The 22774-nt window shown below is 36.6% G+C and overlaps 1 protein-coding gene across 1 annotated transcript in view; it reads right to left on the reverse strand.

The window, feature by feature from the left end:
• Positions 1–1625: 1625 nt before the first annotated feature.
• Positions 1626–22774, reverse strand: part of Snx2 (sorting nexin 2) — a 41949-nt gene continuing 20800 nt past the window's right edge. Inside the window, exons 8-15 of the mRNA XM_042674312.1 lie at positions 15691–15766; positions 13759–13872; positions 13412–13505; positions 11876–12081; positions 5632–5775; positions 3663–3743; positions 3473–3544; positions 1626–2138 (exon numbers count right to left, since the gene is read on the reverse strand). Of these exons, the coding sequence (XP_042530246.1) occupies positions 2088–2138; positions 3473–3544; positions 3663–3743; positions 5632–5775; positions 11876–12081; positions 13412–13505; positions 13759–13872; positions 15691–15766 (838 nt within the window). The 3' untranslated portion in view covers positions 1626–2087. The remainder of the gene's footprint in view (positions 2139–3472; positions 3545–3662; positions 3744–5631; positions 5776–11875; positions 12082–13411; positions 13506–13758; positions 13873–15690; positions 15767–22774) is intronic.

Below are 22774 nucleotides of genomic sequence, written 5' to 3' on the forward strand. Positions count from 1 at the left end.
AACAACATACTGTACCAAGTGGTCAGATGGCCAGAGGGGCCAGCACGTCATTCCAGACACATGGTATTTGGCTAAGTCCATCTTCCTTTTAGTGTTAATGGGGTAGCAAGAAAGCACCTGATGGAGACATTGCTCAAAGCTGCCATTTCCAGCAGAGCATTAGTTTGTACCCTTTCTGCTTCAGTTTCTTTCAAGGGCAGCATCTGTTTTGCATTTTCTCATCATTTTTTTTTTCTTACCGTTTAATGAACCAAGGCTTTACTAACCTAGTGCTAGGCCCTCTTCTGGGTTGTACATGCATGGGTGTGAAGAACACCCACACAGCATTCTTAATATTTCAGCTAACACAGACGTTGCGGACACTGTGAGATATTCTCTATATAAGCTACAAGAGGGTAAGATTTAGTCTCAAATATGTATTTCTTTGCAAGAGAAGAGGTTTATTTTTACTTTCACATAGCTCAGACTCACAATCCTTCTATCCTAGCCTCCTGAGTGTGGGTTTTTAAACATGCACCATCATGTTCACTCCAGAAAATTAATGTTTTTTGTTTTTTTTGGGTCTGGTCGTGGGGCCTGAACTCTGGGCCTGGGCGCTGTCCCTCAGCTCTTCAGCTCAAGGCTAGTGCTCTACCACTTGAGCCACAGCGCCACTTCCGGCTTTTTTCTTTTTGCTTATGTGGTGCTGAGGAATCGAACCCAGGGCCTCATGCATGCAAGGCAAGCACTCTACCACTGAGCCAACTTCCCAGTCCAGAAAATTAATGTTTTTAAAATCAACAATAGTGACAGTCACCACTTAAATCTTCACTAGCGTGAGAACTGGATAACAGGCATGTGAACAAGCCAGCCGAAGGGCGAGAGGGCTGTGAAAGGCAGCGAGCCCTACGCCAGCGGCACACTGACCTGGGCTGTCCTTGGTTACCCTACATCATGGTAAAGGGCAGCCTGGGCACCGCCCAACTCAAGTATGAACATAGATGATTGACTTCTAGCTTCAAATTAGAAATGTAAATAACAGGCAAGGAATATGTGGATAAATACAAAATCTTGGATTTGAAGAAAGTAGAAGATCGAGCTGTAATCCTAGCTACTCAAGAGGCTGAGGTCTGAGGACTGTAATTTGAAGGGGTAGGGGGTGGGTGGGGGGAGACATTAAAGTCTATGAGCCTTACCTGCAGTTAACCAGCAAAAAGCCTGAAGTGGAGCTGTGGCTCTAATAGCAGAGTAGCCTTGGGGGAAAAAGCTTAAGAGACAGAGTTGAAGCACCAGAAATGGCATTCACACACAAAAACAGAAGACTGGCAAAATCCCTGCTACTTAAAATAGATGCACAGAAACACATTTTTTTCTGAATTCCTAAACTGGGCATTTAAAATAGGGATGGATTTTAAAAAAAAGCAAAGAGAATCATTCAGTATTTCCAGAGGTAAGTTTTGATTTATAATGGTTCCGTAAGACAAAGTTTCATTTAGTCATATATAATTCATTGCATTTCACTATTCTTCTGTTAATTAAAATAATTAAGGAATTACAGTATTAATTATATACATTTAGAAGTATTCCTTCCTGTTTAAAAAAAATCCCTAAATTGTCCACATACCCAAATAATTTGTTACTAGTACTTCACAAGGAATATCATTTTTATTATGTAATCACAAAATCATAATTTCTGTACAGGAATGTAAGTGAACATTAATCAATTCATTGATAACTCAGTTCATAAAGAGGACAAACACTACAGAACATATTATAAAGAAAAATATTGCAAAATTTTCTGGCCTTGCAATGCACTTTTTAGTGCAAGTATTTAAGACATAACAGTGTTCAATTCAGCAAAATATTGCAGAATGTCATGCCACAGTCCACTTGATTCAGAGGGTGAGGACATGCAGCTTGTCATAAAACATCAGAGTGTCTATATATATATATATATGTATGTATTTATATATATATATGTAAAAAACCACATGTGATTCATAAAATATATAGTGGTTTATTTAGATGGTTTTAAATGATTTCACTGTAGAATTCAGCATAACTGGAACAAACATCCACTGTCTTCTTAACAGGATTAATTTTTATTGCTAGGCAATGGCTTTGGCTTCAGGTAGGAATGCCTCCCAGTATTTTATCAGCTGTGAATGACAAGAAAAGTAACATTCTCATTACTTTTATGACATTTTAATGCATATATTCTATAAGACATTTAAGGAGGTCTATTGAGCTAGCTAACATGACTAACATAATGTCTGGTACTTCTTTTCTTGCTTATTGTTTTGCTTTGTTGGGGTCTTTTTGCTTGGTTGTGGGGCTTAAACTCAGGGCCCTGGGTGCTTTACCACTTTGAGCCACAGCTCTACTTCTGGTTTTTGGTAGTAAATTGGAGATGAGTCTCACAGAAGTTCTTGCCCTGGCTGGCTTTGAACCATGATCCTCAGATAGCATCCTCCTTAGTAGCTAGGATCATGGGTGCAAGTCACTAGTGCCCAGCTTGCTTCTTCTTTTGAGACAAGATCTCGCTATGTTCTCTTAGACTGGCCTCAAACCCAACATCCAATCCAGCTCGGCTCCAGTAGTGAATGCCTATAAATCAATCCTAGCTACTCAGGAGGCTAAGATCTGAGGATCAAGGATCGAAGTCATCCTGGGCAGCAAAGTCCATGGATCCTTATTTCCAATTTACCAGAGCCCAAGGAACTGGGGCCAGGGTAAAATATAACAACAAAAACCTCAAAAAAAAGTACAAATTAAAAATAAAACTTAATAAACAGAACCATTTTGCTGGGCACTGGTGGCTCATGCCTGTAATCCTAATTCCTCAGGAGGCTGAGAGCTGAGGATTCCATTTCAAAACCAGCCAGGCGGGAGAGCTCCAGACTCTTATCTCAGATTAGACCCAAGGCTGAAGTGGTAAGAGTGCTAGCACAGAGCATAAAAGCTCAGAATCAGGGCCCAAGCCCTGAATTCAAGCCCAAGGACAGGAAAACAAAACAAAACAAAATAAAACAAAAACCCAAACAACCCCCCTCAACTTTCTATGAACATTTACTCACAAATCTGTTTAGGGAAAATTCAAACCAGGAAGAGAGTGTTAGGCAAGGTGTTAGGCCTGTGCTCTGAACACACAGGAGGAGGAGACTCAAGGACTGAGAGTTAAAATGTACGGAGGAAGTTCCAGGCTGTACGGAGGAAGTTCCAGGCCAGCCCGGACCACGTGAAACCGTGGAGTGAAAACAAAATAAAACAAAATGCCCCAGGCAGGTACAAGGAAAGTTGTAAGGTTTTCCTGGCCTAACACCGGGAAACTGTAGTCTCTGCAGACTGTTTAGAAGAAGCAAACACCAAGGTTTCCAATTAGCCAACATTTTGTCGCATTACTGCCACCATTATCTCCACCCTTTTCTTTCTCTTGCCTGAGCTTAAAAGACTATTTCATTAATCACCTTGTTTTTAAAAAAAATTAGCTTACCTGTTGTTGTGTTTGTACTAATGATTCCAGGTATTTGATGATAACAGCTTTAAAATCTTTCACTCGTTCTTTCTGTTAAGAGTACAATACAAAAAAAATCTGTAAGTAGAAAACTAAATTTAATTTTATCATAAAATTATTGAAAAACATGGCCATGTTATTAAGTGTAAAACTATTTATTAATACATGCCTCAAATCTTCCCACTTCTTTTCGAATTGTTTTAGAAATCTGTTCAAAATCTCTTTCTCCTTGTTGTACTTTCGCCTCCCACTAATAAAAACAAACAAACAAACATTTCATTTTTGTCTGGAAGAAAAAGAGCACAGTACTAGTTGTCATGATCACTCATTTAACTTAACATAATGACCAAGGATACCAAAGAAACTCTGTACTGGCAAAATCCAATCTACTACCATTCAAAGTTGTATGTCCACTTTGAAGTCAAAATTCACATTACCTTAATTTTCATTAATTCTTCATTGCTAAAGTCACTCAAGATTAGAACATTTCAACCAGTGCTGGTAGCTCACAGCTGTTAATCCTAGCTGCTAGAAAGACAGAGACTGGGAGGATTGTGGCTGGCGTCCAACCTGGGCAGGCAGTTCCTGAGATCAAGTCTCAACCAAAAGGTAGGCACAGGTGCTACCCATCTGTCACCCCAGCTACACAGGAGGCTGAGATCTGGAGGATTCTGGTTTTATAGACTAGCACAAACAGAGTAAAACTGGGTCTAGGTCTGGTAACACATGTCTGTCATTCCTTATGCTGGGAGAGCACAAAGGGGATGCTCTTGCTTTAGGCATATGTGGGAAAAAGCAAAACCCTATGTTAAAATAAGCAGAGAGTTGGGCTGGGAAGGTGGCTTAGTGGTACAGCGCTTGCCTTGCATGCATGAGGCCCTGGGTTCGATTCCTCAGCACCACATAAGCAAAAAGAAAAAAGCCGGAAGTGGCGCTGTGGCTCAAGTGGTAGAGCACTAGCCTTGAGCTGAAGAGCTGAAGGACAGTGCCCAGGCCCAGAGTTCAGGCCCTATGACCGGTAAAGAGAGTAAAGAGAGTGAAGAAAACTGGAGGCGTGGCTCAAGCAGCAGAAGATCTGCCTACAGAGCAGGAAATCCTGAGTTCAAACTCCAGTACCACCAAAAAGAAAAAAGATTTCAGTATCTAATGAACTGTAGGATCCTGATGGGAGTAGAATCAATAGTGCATACCTGCCACCCCAGAATGAGGAAGGCTAAGGCAGGAGGATTATGAATGTGAGACCAAGAGAGCGTCTGTCTCTAAAAACGCAAAGAGAGAAACTTCCTCCAACAATATCCATACGTGACTGTATAGCTTTCTCGTTTTTTTATTATCTCAGAATAATATTAACTTCAAGAATACATGTTTATCATAGTTTCTGTGTTCACGGAAATACTTCAAAATAAGAAAATCATATGACAAACACTAAAAAAATTATAATGGTAAACAACTAGGTTAAAATAAAAAAGTGGAATTATAGTTTGCTGACAACCAACCCATCAGAAACACTGAACTGAGTACAGAAACACCAAACCTTGTGATTAGTGACCAATGGAACAAGTAAAACACAGATTTAAGCAGTGAAATGATATTTTTTCCCACTATGTAGCCAGAACACTGGTACATACTCTCCAAAGAGCAGGTACATTTATTTTTAGTAATATAAAGGTTGTCCTACCTCTTCAATTTCCTTATTGAAGCATGGCAAAAAAAGTGTATAAATTATAATAAACTTATACAAATTATTAAATAACCATATATAATACATATATATGGGGGTAATACCGCCTCAACAACTAATTCTAGTACAGGTCTATCTCTGAAACCATTTTTTAAATACAAAATGATTCATCATTTGAAATCAAATTAACAAGTTAAAAGGAAATATATAACCATTTATGTAAGAGCTAATTTTAGATTTTTTCCTCATATGTTTCTTTATCCATTCTATAGTTAAGTGGAAGTAACAAAGGGCTTTGGAGATTTTGATAATTAAAATGTTAAAGTACTTCTACCATAGTTCATAAAAATATGAACAGCTACTGATTGAATGGTTCAGAAAAAAAATTTATGAAAAAGTATGCAAATAAGAATGGCATGAACAATCCGAGTAAAGAAATAAAGCATTCAGCAATCACCTCTCTTATCTCATTCTTAGCTTGCTGGACTTTATCAGGTTTGTTAGCAACCATCATTTTTGCCTCAGTCTCACGTTTTTTGAGCAAAGTAATCTGAGCATCTTCCCATTTCTGCCAGCACTTCATTCGATGGTCAAACACACCCTATTGAGTGAATAACAGGATGCCAGTAAGTGACACTGTGAAACACTGCCATTCTACAACAAGTGCTATAATTCTTAAGGCAATAAGGCCAAATACTTCAATACTATCCTACTATGCAAAGACAGTAAAAATAAACAATACCAAAGATAATTTTATTATTTGCTTGAAACAAAAACCTATGACTGGATGAGAAATAAGAACTCAGGATAAAAACAAAACAATAGCAACAACAACAAAACCAACCAAAATAAATACAAAAAAAAAAAATACATTTTATTAGCCTTAGAGTTTTAAATGCAAGTTAGAATGAGATGTGTAACCATTTGCTTTGAAAAAAGACACTATGAATGGGAAAATGCTGGTATTGTATCTATAAAAGCATGTTTGTGTTGAAAACAAGTTAGAAATTAAAAGAATGAAATTCAATAATAAGAAAGGAAAAATGTGGTAGAAAAAGATCCCAATGACTAATGTAAAATGCTAAGCAATTAAAAATAAATTCTCAAAACAGTGGGAGGAAAATATATTTCTATAGATTTCTACAGATTAAGGTAAAATGATCTCTATTTGTTCTTATAAAATACAGAAGTAAATGAAAAAATAGCAGAGACTATCAACTGAACAAGGCAACCAAATCAGCTTCTTCCAAGAGTCTAGCAGAGCAAGATCAAACAAAGAAAAGAAATGAGATGGAATAAATGGATAGAGGTATTATAAATTCCTGTTCTAGCTTGAGGCTTGAGGAATGAATCATTTTGGTATTTATTCATCGAACACATAACTAATTAGGTGAACTAGAACAATATTACATCAGTTTATTCACAATCACTTTAAATTTAAGTAGTAAATATATGTCCTTATATATTTAAAAAATATGAAGGGGCTGAGAAGGTGGCTCAGTGGTAGAGCGCTTGCCTTGCTTGCATGAGGTCCTGGGTTGGATTCCTCAGCACCACATAAGCAGATAAAGCCGGAAGTGGTGCTGTGGCTCAAGTGGTAGAGTGCTATCTTTGAGCTGAAGAGCTGAGGGGCAGTGTCCAGGCCCAGAGTTCAAGAACCATGACTAACCAAAAAAAAGAAAAAAAGAGGTTTTGGGGACTGGGAGAACAGCACCCAGAGACTGCTTACCTAGCAAGGGTAGTGAGGACTTGGGCTTCATACCCAGCACCACAAGAAAAACACAAAATATAAAACAAAAATAGATGGGCTCCTGTGGTTCCACTTTTGTAATGTTAGCTATTCAGGAGGCTAAGCCAGCTGAAGCAGAAAAGCCTACTGGACTGGAGGTGTGGCTCAAGTGGTAAAAGACCAGTTGTAATTGAAAAGGTCCAGGTCAATTTTAAGCTCAGTGTGTGTGTACACACACACACACACACACACACACACACACACACACACACACACACACACACTCTAGGTGGACTCTGAAACACATCAAATATTAGTTTTGCCACTGTAATATCCTTAAATTCTAAAAATATATTTTCTTTTTTTTTTTTTTGCCAGTCCTCAGACTTGAACTCTGGGCCTAGGAGCTGTTCTGAGGCTCAATGCTCTCTATTACTTGAGCCAGAGCTCTACTTCTGGCTTTTTGTGGTTAATTTGAATTAAGAGTCTCATGAACTTTCTTACCCTGGCTGGTTTTGAAATGTGGCCCTCAGATCTCAGTCTCCTAAGTAGCTAGGATTAGAGGCACCTGGCAAATTATAAAAATTTTAAAGGGGTAAAGGATATATATGTCTGTGGGTTAGAACTAACACAACAGCAGCAGAATGACAGCCTAGTGGATGCCTGTTACGAATTACTTGCAGGTATCACACACCCAAATGTACTTGCTCATGCTAATTTCCATCAAAAATACCCACTTAGTAATGAGACTTAACCATGTATTTATCTGGTATGGTGGTAATATTTGGAATATGCTATTTAAAACTACAGCCAATTGGCAACCAAGTATCCACAGGGACTGGTCCCAGGACTCCTGCAGGGATGAATACGAAAGAGGGCAGTATTTGCCTATTACTTTAATGCACCCCCCTACTTGAAATCATCTCTAGATTATTTATAATACTTCATAAAATATGTCTGTTAGGTAAATAGTTGATGATAATCCTATCTATCTATCTATCTAGACTTAATTAACTTATTTTGGTGCCAGTCCTAGGACTTAAACTCTGAGCCTGAGTGCTGTTCCTGAGCTGCTTTGCTCATTTACTGCTGTACTATTTGAGACATGCTCCACTTCCAGACTTTTTTGGTGGTTAATCAGAGATAAGAGTATCATGGACTTTCCTGCCTAGGCCTGCTTTGAACCTCAATCCTCAGATCTCAGCTTCCAAAGTAGCTAGGATTACAGGTGTAAGCTATCAGTGCCAACTTAGTTGTATTTCTGACAATTAGGAGTTTTGACAAGAAATTAGTATGTATATATTCAGTACATATGTGATTTTCTTCCCAAATGATCCAATTTTGGTTTCCTGAATACTTAGCTGTGGAACTCACTACTATGGAGGACCAACCATATTTTAAAAAACTGCATGTTTTAAATTTACCAGTGTTAACTGCCTAGACAAAATGGCAAATCATATAACTTTACATGTATTTAAATCTATGCATAACTTTGCTTCAGCCAAATTAATTTGGATCTAAATCACAATATATCAAACACAAAATTGTATTACTTATTCATTTATGCATGTACTGGGACTTGAACTCAAGGCCTGGGCACTGTCCTTTGGCTTTTTTACTCAAGTAAGACTGGTGCTTTTCTATTTCAGCCATAGCTTTCCTTATTGTTTTTTTTTTTTTTTTTTTTTGCAAAACATGTTGCCTTTATTGCTGTAATATCCAAAGACATTTGAAATATTAAAACTTGCCCAGAACATTTGTGCCACTAAACACAGGATCCTTATTGCTTTTTGCTGGTAACTTTCCCTGGGTGGCTTCAAATCATGATCCTTGGATCTCAAGCTCCTGAGTAGCTATGATTATAGGCATGAGCTATGGTACCCAGCAATATCAGTTTTTAAGTTTTTAATGTATGACAAGTTTTCACTGAGACACTAAATTTAAACTAACTTGGACCCTATGCAATTTGTTATGTCACGTTTATTGTGGTATAGAAGTAGGAATTTTATGAGGTAAGATTACTAAAGCTTAACAGTCAGGTTATTTAAAAAAAAAAAAAAAAAAAAAACTCTCCTTGAACTGAGGGTCTGGGTGCTATTACTTAGCTTTTTTGTTCAAGGCTTTACCACTTAAGTCACAGTGCTACTTAGGGCTTTTGGCTGGTTGATTGGAAGCCAAGAGTCTCAAAGACTTTTCTGCTCAGGCTGGCTTTGAACCACAATCCTCAGATTTCAATCTCCTGAGCAGTGAGGATTAAAAGTGTGAGCCACCAGCACCTAGCTGAAAAAAATTAATCTTGATTTTTTTTTTTTGTTGTTGTTGTTGTTGGTTGTGGGGTTTGAACTCTGGGCCTGGGCGCTGTCCCGCAGCTTTTCAGCTCAAGGCTAGCGCTCTACCACTTGAGCCACAATGCCACTTCTGGTTTTCTGGTGATTAATTAGAGGTAAGAGTCTCACAGACTTTCCTGCCCTAGCTTTGAACTGTGATCCTCAGATCTCAGCCTCCAGAGTAGGTAAGATTACAGGCATGAGCCACCAGCGCTGGTCTAATGAGATAAATTTATCTTGTTGTTTTCATATTCTCATAAAGTAGGAATAGAAGAAAACAAGCTGGGCACTGATGATTTATGCCTATAATCCTAACTACTCAGGTAGAGGATTAAGGTTCAAAGCTAGCCCAGTCAGACAAATCCAGTAGACTCTTATCTCCAAATAGGCAGAAAATACTCATAAGTGGAGGTATAGTGTTCCAGTGCTGGAGCACCAGCCTTATGTGAAAAAGCCAAACAAAATCCTAAGGCCCAAAGTTTAAGCTCCAGTACCACCATACTAAAAAAGAATAGGAAATAATGAAAAAATCATTTTAGCAACACTTAAAAAAATATTTTTTTTTGTGGGGCAGCACACAAACTCATAATCATCCTGTCTCAGCACAATTTCAAGTGTGTATTACCACACCTAGCTGCTTAAAGAATTCTACAAAGATCCCAAGTTATATTTTGTATGTATGTGTGTGTATATATATGTATGTATGTGTATATATACGTATGTATATATGTATTAAATGGGTTTCCTGAATAGTTTCAAAGCTGTGCATAATATTTTCACATTCACTTAATTAGAATATGGTTACATTTCACCCTCAAATTTCTTGGTGGGTTCAGAAAAGTGTATCATATTTACAAACCTAGACCAGCTTGCAAACAAATGTATCCATAAATTGACTGGGAAATGGAAGTCCAAACTGGATGATGAGTATAACCAACAGAATTGGTTTTCTAAAAGAGATGAGTTGCCAATTTAAAATAGCATTGCTAATACAGACGTGGTAACACATACCTATAAATCTTAGCATTCAAGAGGCTGAGATAGCTGTAATCCTAGCTAGCCAAGAGGCTAAGATCTGAAGATTACAGTTCAAAGCCAGGCTGGGCAGGCAAGTCCATGAGACTCTTATCTCCAATTAACCACAAGAAAACCGGAAGTGGCACTGTGGCTCAAGTAGCAGAGCACTAGTCTTAAGCTAAAGAGCTGAGGGACAGTGTCCAGGCCCCAGAGTTCAATGACCCACAACCAACCCCTCATACTCCCCCTCCCCCCCCAAAAAAGAATGCTAAGATAGGAAGATCAGGAATTTCAAGCCAGTTTAGGCTACATAGCGAGCTCTTGTCTTAAAAAGTAAAGTTTATTATTTATTAGCATAAAATAACTGCACAAGAAGGTTTCATTTAGACACTATTTGGAAATAAGTAAAGGATTAGAAAAGAAAAAATAAAAAGAGGAAGAGGACAAAAAAAGGGAAGGGGGAGGCAGAGAGGAAAGGAAAGTAAGAAATGTAAATGGCTATCATTTGTAAAGGTTTTTAAATTCCTGCTAAAAAGAGATCATAATTTAATATAGGAAAAAAGTCCTTCATCATCAGACAGGAGAACAGGAAGCATATTTTGGTAGTCATATATAGAAACAAAGTTATATGGTAATACTTACTGAAATTTAAAATCCATATAACCATGACCATTTCTAGGAACTTTAATAGACTAGTTAAACTCAGGCGTGCGCGCGCGCACACACACGCACACACACACACACACACACACCACAGAGTACATAATGGAACACTACGCGTCATCATTTAAAAAATTCAGTAACTTTAAATAACTAGAAAGAAAATGTAATTACCAGGAGCACAACATTATTAAAAAGAATAAACAAAAGCAAAATTAATCATTTTATCAACTCTAAGAAAGCATCCTTAAATACCATGAATCTTCTAGTAGTAACTGTTAGCATTAGTTTAAAAGCCAAAAAAAAAAATCAATAAACATAAGGAAGCAAGGAACAGTATCTAAAATTAACTTTCTAGATATTTAAAATTGCCTCCCGGTGAAAACTACGTTTAGAACAATAACTCAGCTACCAAAACATCATGATATTCTGAAAGATGTGATGGACTTATTTAGTCCATTCAGTTCTGCTTAAGAGTCTGAAACCAGAAATACCTGTAGAATACTAAAATTTCAACTGAGTTACTTCCCCAACAATTCAGAAACTTGATTACTAATATTTAAACATCATTAGCCACTACAATCTATGACCTAATCCAGTGACTACACACTTGGGTATACAGAAAGAACCCTCCATGAAACATGTCACAATATTAGCTCTATTAATGATTATAAAGTCCAGTAGGTAGTATCAGTTACTACCAGGATGCGCAAACATACAAACAAAGCGTACATATGAATTTTAAGTAAATATGTAATTTTCTTCATCTTGTAAGGTGCTTCTTAGACCTCTTAAAAATATTAATTCTGTTTACTGTACAAGTCAGAAGGCAAGAAAGTACTAGGTTGGGTACGCAAATCGAAGGCTAAATTTACATGTACTAGTATAGAACTAAAGTACTTAATTATGTGTCTAATAGTAAACCATATTCTTTTTAGAACAAAGAGAAAAGACTGCAAATGGCTTACTTTTACAGCAGCAATAAGACGAATGTAGTCACTAAGCAGTTCTGAAAACATGTAAAAGTCCGCAAAAGCTTGTTCTTGATGTAACTGGTCTATCTTCTCCTCAAGCTCTGCAAGCTGAGACAAAGCTCTAGATAAAGCAGTATGGTCCTCAGAATTACCTAACATGGCGGCACTTTTAGCAAAGGCAGCAGTGTTGGCTGAAAGTTCTGAAATGAAAAAGCATGAACTACTTCTCTGGTAAAGATTTAAACGATTGTAGTAACTGGTCTCCACTCTCTAAACTTGGTTAATAATATTTTAAATTAGTGAACATGCAACAATTAGGCATGCAAATGCTTTGCACAAATGCTATGTGCTCAGGGATCATAGAAGATCAAGAAGAATCTTTGCTGGGCTGGGGAGGCAGCTCAGTTACAGAGCACATGCCTATCGCGGACAAGGCCCTGGGCTTGAGCCTCAGTACAGCTTCCCCTGCTCCCAGTCACTGCTTATATTATCAACTGATAAGCTATATTTGTGAGATAATTTTAATAATGTTTCTTCCTCCCACACAAAACACTCATTCTTTCTTTATCCATTCCTAAAAGACAAGAAACGCATTTCAAGTAAAACAAGCATTAAGTTCATGATGGTTTGTATCACATTCATTAGCATTGAACAGGTCACTGAAAATGTTGGGAATTTTTAGTGAGAATATTATTTGGCTAATAGAAAAAAGGTATAACTGCACATAAATTCATGCCAATCCAAGGTCTTTTATTGGTGTAATGGTTTACAAAAAATATTAGAATCTTTTTTTTTTACCAAGTTTACAAAAAATAGTTTTTTTTTCATATGACTACTTAAAGTATTTCAGATAATGCAAAGTGGGTGTTATTGGCTGGACTTTGCCAGTGACAATTAGGTTTCTGAGAAATTGCTCTGCTGCTCTATATATTCTAAAGTTCTCTAAAAGAACCACAGAAGTCATTCCCTAAGAGGTATATGATACAAATGGCAAACCTGTGACAAATTACAAATAATAAACAAAATGACATACTAGTAGGTTTCTATCAATTTTCTTAAATGAATTACAGGTAATGTCAGTAATAAAATCCTTAAATAACTTGAAAAATTGTATTAAGAGCCTTGGATTCTTTAAGAACAAACCAAAAAGACAAACTTCATTGTGAGGGGGGAAAATTTAAAACTCAAATTTTCTATGAATTGTTAAAAGAAAAGAAAAAGCCACCTAACTAGCCACACAAAAAACAATGTGGTCTGAAAATTAGTAAAATACTTTTAATAGGTTTCCCAGAAACAAAGTACAAAGCAAACACAAACGATCAATTATCAATTTTTGAATCTCAAGTCATTGTATATACCTAAGAAGGTATCTTCATTCATTAAATTATAAATACATTAAACAAAGAAATAAAAGAGTAACAATCTCAATCCAAAATTCAAATTTATATCTCTTACAATAACTTCAGGGTAAAGATTTAAATAAAGAATTTTAATTAGCTTTATGGTGCTAAACACAAAAGTAAGACAAACCTTTTCTATGACAGACCAAGGCTTCAACACTAACATGAAGTTTACGAAGTTGCTGGTCAAGATTCTCAAACTGCTGCTGCTTTTCTTCAAACCACTAAGAAAAAAATGAAAAATGGAGCTAATTTAGGAAGAACAAACCACTGTAAATCAGGTTACCAATAGCAAGCCACATTCTTTGTTTTAAAGCAACAAATTAACCGTGTATAACCATGGTGGCCAACTGATGTGGCCGAGACCTACATTCAATAAACAAATTAATATCCTATTTTCTACTTGTGCAACCTTAAAATGCAATTGTTGGGCTCATTAATTCATCTCATTATTCAAGTCGAAAAATCAGCTCTTACAGCATCCGATTCATTCATCTTGATTGTCATTTTGTTGACAGCGTCGGCAGCCTTGTTCACCATCCTCAATATTCCTGCTCCACTCAGAGCCTGGGTATTAACTGCTCTAGGCAGCTGGAATTGAATGACAAATAAGGGCAAACAAACCGGTTAAAAGCCTAGAGGTTTAACTGGGCACAAAAGAGACCTCTCTCCCTCAAATGAAAAAAAAAAAAAAAAAAAAAAGAGAGAACAGAAAAGAAAAGAAAAAAGAGTTTGTATTTTCTTTACTCTCATACATTTCAATAGTGAGATCTAATTTCTCAAATATACTACTTGTACATTCTCAAAGGAAAACTTAAAAAATAGACTTTCCATTTGCTTTCCTTCTGCACGTTTACATTTAGATAGAACAAACACTGTTTGTCAAAACACATTAAGAAATTGCCAAGTACACTAACACTGGCAACCTGTTTGCTAGCAGACATAAACCGATTACAAAGGAGAGACCATTTTGAGAAAATCTCCTATGCTAGCAGTTATTTAGGATTTTGGTGTGTGTGTGTGTGTGTGTGTGTGTGTATGTGTGTGGTGTGTGTGTGTGTATGTATGTGTGTGTGTGTGTGTGTGTGTATATATATATGTTTTTTTTGTTTTTGTTTTTTTTTTACAAATTCTGAGTCTCAACTAAATTAAAAAAATATCTTAAGGTCTGGGAAGGTGGCTCAGTGGTATAGAGTGCTTGCCTTGCAAGCATGAGGCCCTGGGTTTGATTCCACAGCACCACAAAAGCAGAAAAAGCCAAAGTATGCTGTGGCTCCAGTGGTAGAATGCTAGCCTTGAGCTGAAGAGCTGAGAGACAGCGTCCAGGCTCACAGTTCAGGCCCCATGACCAACAAAAAAAGAAAATCTCAAACAGTAACAATTACAATATTCAACTGTTTTAAGAAATTCCAAAGCCAGACATTGGTGACTCACAGCTGTAATTCTAACAATACAGGAGGCTGAATTTGAGGAACACAATTCAAAGCCAGCTTAGGTATGAAACTATTATCTCCAATTAACCAGAAAAAAGCTGGAAGAGGAACTGTGGCTCAAATGGTAGAGTGCCAGTCTTAAACAAAAATGCTACAAGGGGGAGGGGGCTATCTTCAAACCCTAGAACCTACACTCCCCCCACACGCACGCACGCGCGCGCACACACACACACACACACACACACACACACGAATACACACCTTTAAAGAACCCCAAATGTACCAAAAATCCCAAATACAAAAAACAATCTGGCTATAATTTATAATTTTATAAAATACATTAATATATTTATAATTTAGTATTTATTTATTGCTGGTTCTGGAGCTTGAACTCAGGGCCTGGGCATTGTCCTAAAGCCTCTCTGTGCTCAAGGCTAGTGCTCTACCACATAAGCCACAGCGCTACTTCCAGCTTTTTCTGTTTTATGTGGCACTGAGGAATCAAACCCAGGGCTTCATGCATGCTAGGCAAGCACTCTACCACTAAGCCACATTCCCAGCCTAGTATACATTTTAAAGTCATATTACTTGTATATTGAAGAAGCCTTCAAAAAGAACTCAAAAGACACAAAAACACATATTTTAGCTTCTTCTAAAGTTTCAACATAATGCCTAAACAACTTAAGTAAACATTCAAAGTTATACTATTAACAAAGCAGTCTCTCAGATCTGCATTTAAATCTTGAAGATAAAGACTGATTGTCCTAAATATGTCACAATGAAGATATTTTGCTAGTAATTTAGTCACATAATTAAACTACTAAGCAAAAAAATTACATATTCACACAAGCATTGCTTTAATCAATCTACTAACTCATTCTTGGTTACCTATTTTAATGCAAATGTAAATGAGACAAGTTATATAAATTTATTTTAAAATTATAAAATTTATATAAAATGCTTAAAGTAGAAATACCTCTGAACTTTCCAAGAACTGTCTTAAGTCAGGGTCCTGAAGTAAAGTTGGATGTTTTACTGTTCTTTGAAGATACCTACATTTAAGAGTAAAATTGCTCCTTTATTAACTGTACTTTAAATTGAGTTTAACAAAAGAGTAAAAATAACAGAAATTAAAATTACATGAAAAGGTGTTCAATGTCTGCCTATTTATATGCTCTCACTTAATTTAGAATCTTATAGCAATTTAATAATTATAATCATCTTTTGAAAATAAGCCATTTCTCTTAAAAGATTACATGAAGAGAGACCAGGCACTGGTGGATCACGTCTGTACCTAGCTACTCAGGAGGCTGAGACATGAGGACTGTGGGTCCAAGCCGGACAGAAGTTCCTGTGACTCTCACCTTCAATTAACCAGTAAATAACCAGAAGGGGAGCTGTGTGAATAAAATAGAGAGCATGAGCCTTGAGTTAAGAAGGCAAGTGCGAGCTAAAGGTCCTGAGTTCAAGTCCCGGCACCAGCACATACAAAAATTATATGATGAGAAATGGCTGAGGGGTATGGGAGAGGATAAAAATGGGGAGAAACAAATTTCTTTCTAAAGTTTTAGGGTTGTGAGATGATACATGACTGAGTTTAATGATGTTATTTTTGGGTGAAATTTAAATTGTAGAGACCTAAGATACATGTTTTTATGTATCATCTGTTAGGTATCACCTAGCAGGGAAACTACTCACCGATGTTTCTGCTTGTCTGATTTAAATGATCACAATGAGCTTTGGTTTTTTACCGATGATGAGTCAATTGTTCAGGTTTTTTCTTTACTAGAAATTTTTTTTCCCTAGTATTGGGGTTTGAACTCAGGATTTTGTCCTTATTCAGCTTGCTTTCAGGGTTGGTGCTCTACTACTTGAGGCATGTCTCTAATGTGTGTGTGTTTTTTTTCCCCTAGTAATTTTTGGAGATAGAATCTCAAGTATTGTTCTGCCAAGATGACTTCAAACCTACACACTTTGGATATTAAGACACCTGAGTAGCCAGGATCCCAGGTGTTAGCTACAGTGTTTGGTTTCTATTTTTTAAGTAAGATAATAAAATATTCCTAAAACTTATAAAATCTCAAGAGAAAAAAACCCACGAAAACTTCAGTAATCAAATTCCATACAATGGTCCCAGTGACTATGATGTTTAAAAGGTAATTTGTTTTATACATTTAAATAGACATATGCCATAGTATAAACTCCATTTTCAGTTAATAGTTCACATTAGAAGCCACTGTAATAAAAACAGAACATTCAGTAGTTATGTGCAATATACTACATAATGCAGTTAAAAAATTCTCCCTTTATTATAGAGCTAAAGCAGATGTTGTGAGAATAATCTTGTAAGTATAAGAAATGTCACTATTTTCCCACTGGAATTTAACTTATAATCTTAACTGTGAAAGTCTCCCAACACTATTAGGTAAGCTATTTAGTTGTTTACACTTCATACTACATGTGTCTTAAGTAGTTAACATAGAGCTAGCAAACACTGGTAAAATGAGCAAGTGGGAAGAATGATAAAGCATCTAGCACTCAATCTAAGAAACATTCCATTATTTCAAACAAATGGAAAAACCTAACACTCCTTATATTCTAAAACCATTTTCTAAAGTAAAATAGGAAGATTTCTGGTCTCAAGCAATAGGTAAAAGACTGATTCTATGATCAAGAAAGTTTGAAATAAACTTACATATTTCTCTTGAAAAATAATATTTAATGGCATTATATTAATGCCTGAAAAATCCTTCAAGAAATAAACTTGGTTTAGGGGCTGGGAAGGTGGCTCAGTGGTAGAGCACTTGCCTTGCATACATGAGGCCCTGGGTTCCATTCCTCAGCACCACATAAGCAAAAAGAAAAAAAAAAAAGCCGGAAGTGGCGCTGTGGCTCTAATGGTACAGCGCTAGCCTTGAGCTGAAGAGCTGAGGGACAGCATCCAGGCCCAGAGTTCAGGCCCCACGACCGGACCCAAGAAGAAATAAACTTGGTTTAATTTTGATAAACATTGTATTGACAAAAATCAGTTGTTCCACTTTTTTCATTTTGTCACATACTTTGCTTTACGAGGAAATCAATTGTGGAAAATAAGAAAGCAAAACTTTCCTTCTTGTTAAAGGCTACAAGGAAGAATTAACTAAAAAGAAAAGGAAATAAAGATATGAAAAGGCCCGGCGTCTGTCATCCTAGCTACCCCAGAGGCTGAGATCTGAGGATTGCAGTCAAAGCCATCCCTGGCAGGGAAGTCTGAGACTCTTATATCTCCAATAATCACCAGAAAACCAGAAGTGGTGCTATGACTCAAAGTGGTAGAGTGCTAGCCTTGAGTGTAAAAACTCAGGGACAGCCTTCAGGCCCTGAGTTCAAGTCCCATGACCAACAGAAAAAAAAAAAATGAGAAATACAGCCATCAGAGGACAGAATGGTAGGCACAGGGAATGGATAAAAATGACAGACACAACAAAGGCAGTGAGTATGTAATTGCTCTTTAGATCTTTTCAAGGAAAGGTTACTAACAAATTGACAATATTTTGTAGGGTTTCCAAGTTCCTTTGTACTACTAAAAACAATACAAAATAAAGAGGTTATAGACAATACCTGAGACCAACAAATTTAAAAATAGTTCTTTCTTTACATTTCTAGAGCTGTGTCATACCGTTCTTTAGGCCCTCTGCTGGAAAAATAGAATCAAGTCTTAATCTAGGCATGCATTTTAATTGTCTCCTTTAGTATTACAGATGTAGGACAGTGATGTATCACATCTCTGTGAATGTAAAACATCTTGTACTGACTTTATTATATGTAGTACTGAGCTGTTATTAATGAGGTTACTCGAGAATGATTTCTTTCCAGATGATGACTGAGAAGCTAATACAAAAATAATTCCAGATACCACAACAATAATAGAATTGTGCTTTTTTCTGAGGTTTTTGTTTTTGTTTTTCTTTTTATTAATGGGGTATCTTGAACGTCTTTAATTTTGTTCAGATGATTGCAGAACTTGGAATAGCTGGTGCGACTATTGATACAGAACATCTTATTTTACTGGTCTTTTAATATGAATACACACACATAGGCATAATTTTAGTTTTTAGAGATTGTCCTATCAACTTTGGAAATAGTCGACTAGTTTACCATGACCACCGACTTCACAATGCACAGAAATTAAAAGTCAAGTTGGTTTACAAACATCAATTTCAATTTTTTTTCCATCTGTATAGGGTGAGGTCACATCTATGTGGGTTTGATTATAGAAATTAATGAAGTATTCTCTAATAATGAAAAAAAATCTGTCACAGTAAACTTAAATGCAAACGCTAACAATGAGAGAACAAAAAGGCAAGATGATCCTGGGTCTTGAATGGTATTTATCTGTTCATTCAACAAATATTTACTGAACACTTATCACGTCAGACAGTAATTCTGAGTTTCTATAATACAACAGTGTATAAGAGCCACTAATACTAATTTCCTGGTGAAGCTTATAGTTTGATACAGGAAGACAGGTAATAAAGTATAAGCAACTATAATACACATGACACAGAAGAGGATAGAAAATAGGATACCTAGCAGCAAGTACGTAAAACGTGGCTGTTGACAATTTAAATAGATTAGGCCAGGTGTCATATACCTGTAATTCTGACAAAGGCAAAAGAACTAGAAGACCCTGTCTCAAAACAAAAATGCAAGAACAAAAACACAACCCTGAATGGACAAAACAAATAACTAGGTCAGAATGCCAAAAATCAAATTGCTTTCACCAGAAGACGATATCTGAACATTTAAACTTCAAAGAGGAACTGGAGTTAGCCATGCAGACCTAGGGAAGAAAGCATTCTGGGTAGAAGGTACAAAAATAATACCTGGGTACTAAAAGGTCAGTGTGGCTCAGAGCACAGAGAGTGATCTGAGTGGACAGGAGATCCACTCTGCCACTGTAAGTACTTTGGCTTTATGAGTAAAATCAGGCATTAATGCAACCTAATCTATATATTAAAACAATTATTCTAGCTGCTATATTAAAAATAAGAACTACCAAAGATGGAAACAGGGAGACCAATCTGGATACTGCTGTACTTAATTAGGACTGTCATCAAAAGATCGATGAAAGGGGCTGGGAAGGTGGCTCAGTGGTAGAGCGCTTGCCTTGCATGCCTGAGGCCCTGGGTTTGATTCCTCAGCACCACATAAGCAAAAAGAAAAAAGCCAGAAGTGGTGCTGTGGCTCAAGTGGTAGAGTGCTAGCCTTGAGCTGAGCTGAGGGACAGCGCCCAGGCCCAGAGTTCAGGCCCCACGACTGGACAAAAAAAAAAAAAAAAAAAGATCGATGAAAGAAAAATGGTTGCATTCTAGATATCAAAAGCAAATGGAAGTTATTTCCTGATGAATTAGGTAATCCTAAAAAGTTCACTACCTCCACATTCTTTGCTATAAAAAAGTAGATTAATTAATCTTTATTAACTGCTTATACCTTGGATTTTTAGGCTCATTAAATGAACTCAATATTAAATAATTCACTTATAGTTCAGAGATGGGGAAGAACACATATAAGTAACTTGCCTGAGGTTACACAGAAATACAGTGTAGTGCAGCCTTCAACTGAAAAGCAATTCTAAATCTTGTATACTAATATCATGCTCCTCTAAATGTCTCAGTTGGTATCTATTGAAGTGCATTCTTACATATATTTAATTTCAATAAAAAAACTGAGAAGTGATTAACCTTAATGCTGAAATGAACTCACTATGATCTTACGAGGTGTGAAGTATCCTCAAGAAAACCAAGTGAGCTGTATCTTTATATATACCTCTCTCTCCTGTGAAGCAAGCAGTCTTCCTATGTAGCCCAGGCTGTCACAGAATTCCTTATCCTCGTGCTTCAGTCTTGAGTGCTGGGATTATGGGAGTGACTTTGCACTCCCAGCTTACTTTACTGTGTACCAAGATGAGATACTTCATCTTTTATTTTCTTGCTTATTATTTTATTTTATTATTATTATTTTTTTTTTGTGGGTCGTGGGGCTTGAACTCTGGGTCTGGGCGCTGTCCCTGTGCTCTTCAGCTCAAGGCAAGTGCTCTACCGCTTGAGCCACAGTGCCACTTCCAGTTTTCGAGTGGTTTATTGGAGATAAGAGTCTCATGGACTTTCCTGCCCGGGCTGGCTTTGAACTGCGATGCTCAGATCTCAGGCTCCCGAGTAGCTAGGATTACAGGCGTGAGCCACCAGCAACCAGATTTGCTTATTATTTTAATACCAGAAGTTTAGACTTCCATTAAAAAGTCATTAGTGTTCCCTAAGTTGAACAAATATATAAATGAAAGTTATAAAGTAATATAAAAAGAAATGTATTTCCCTCATCACTAGATCTAACTAGGCTGAGTGTTCCATAGATATGCTTGATTCTAATGTTTAAATCTTAAGAAACGCAACGTGGAAACTACTTAGAAAAACAAGAGACGTAAAAGGATTTTTAAAAATGCAACTTTAAAACTAAACGCAGATGTTCTCTAGGACCCCATCACGCCACTCCTTGGCACCTGTCCTGAGCATCATAAGCCAGTCTACAAGAACAACACTTGCATATCCGTGCTCACTGCTGCACTGCTCACAATAGACAAGGTATGGAGACAGCCCAGATGCCCCCACAAGATGACTAGATCCAAACAATGTGGTCCCTGTATACAACGGAATTTTACAGCCAGAATAGAATAATGTCATTTGCAGGGAAATGGATAGAACTATAACAAATCATGTTAACTGAGGTAAGCCAAGCTCAGAGACAGCAGACATGTGTTCTTCCTGATATGTAGAAGTTAGATCCAAAACACACTGGGATATTACAAATTACACAGGATTCTAGATACTCACGTACAGTGAGACCAAAGGAGATAGTCTTAGGAGAGAATCACAAACATGCAATACCCAAAGTCTCTCTTCCTACGTATATAAAATAATATGCATACTGAAACAAACTCCAAAGATAGGGAAACAAAGGACTTTTTTTTCTTATTTTTTCTGATGACTCTGTACTCTTTACCTTATATATGGTGTATTCACGTGCACACCTGTGGGAGGGTGAGGGGAGACATAGAATTTGAGGAAAAAGGGTAAAAAAGTGCAGCAGTGGAGCGCACTGGACATGGATGAAAGTGAACTGTGCGACTTGTGGGTGGAGATGGGAGGGAGGGAATGGGAGAGAACGAGGGAACAGATGACATTACGAAAGGAAATGTACTTATTACCTGACGTATGTAAATGTAACCTCGCTGTATATCACCTCTAAAATAACAATGAATTTAAAAAATGCAGTTTTAAAATCTTGTACACATTAAAACACAAATGTGCACAGGAACCAAGTTGGAATTGGAAAAAAAAAAAGATTGGAATAAAAACTAAAGAATTATTCCAGTTCCTTTGTTCTACAACTTTCTGCTTGTATTTTAGTCATTTTTTTCCTAATGGAAAATCAATTTTGTTATCATATTATATACTGCTTCTCTTTTTTAACTGTTAATTTCACTAAAGCAGCATTTAACAAGTAACATTTACCAGTAAAGAAAACTGGCTTTACACAAACACTAAGTTTCAATATTCCCTTAATACTCTCAATGTTTAATACACCACCAAGATATAGCATGTACTATCCAATGTAGTCAAGTTAGAAAGAGAACAAAGACTCAAATTTTATGTCCTTGGTAAAATAAATCTTCATTAAGTCCCTTATCAAGCATGCCATCTGAAATATTTCAAATTTACTCATAGAAAAAAATAAGACTTGAAAGGTTTTTCAAAGGGTCATGGTTACACTTTCAAGAGGAATTAAGTAAAATCAAGAGAGAACATTATATACCTTTATTCTTAAAAATATTCTGTATATAACTTTTCTCACAAGATAATCAATTCTAATGGCTAACCTTTTCTTAACTCAATTTAAATCCTTTTCCTGGATAATTTCTGATTCTCAGACATAATTCCACCTTTTAGTCAAAATACAAAAATTTTAAACTATATGGTCCACCACACCTGACTTCTAATATTTTTATCAATTCTTTTCTGTAA

Source organism: Dipodomys spectabilis, unplaced genomic scaffold, assembly GCF_019054845.1.
Source record: "Dipodomys spectabilis isolate Male_0828 unplaced genomic scaffold, ASM1905484v1 ptg000019l, whole genome shotgun sequence".
NCBI classification, from domain to species: Eukaryota; Metazoa; Chordata; class Mammalia; order Rodentia; family Heteromyidae; genus Dipodomys; species Dipodomys spectabilis.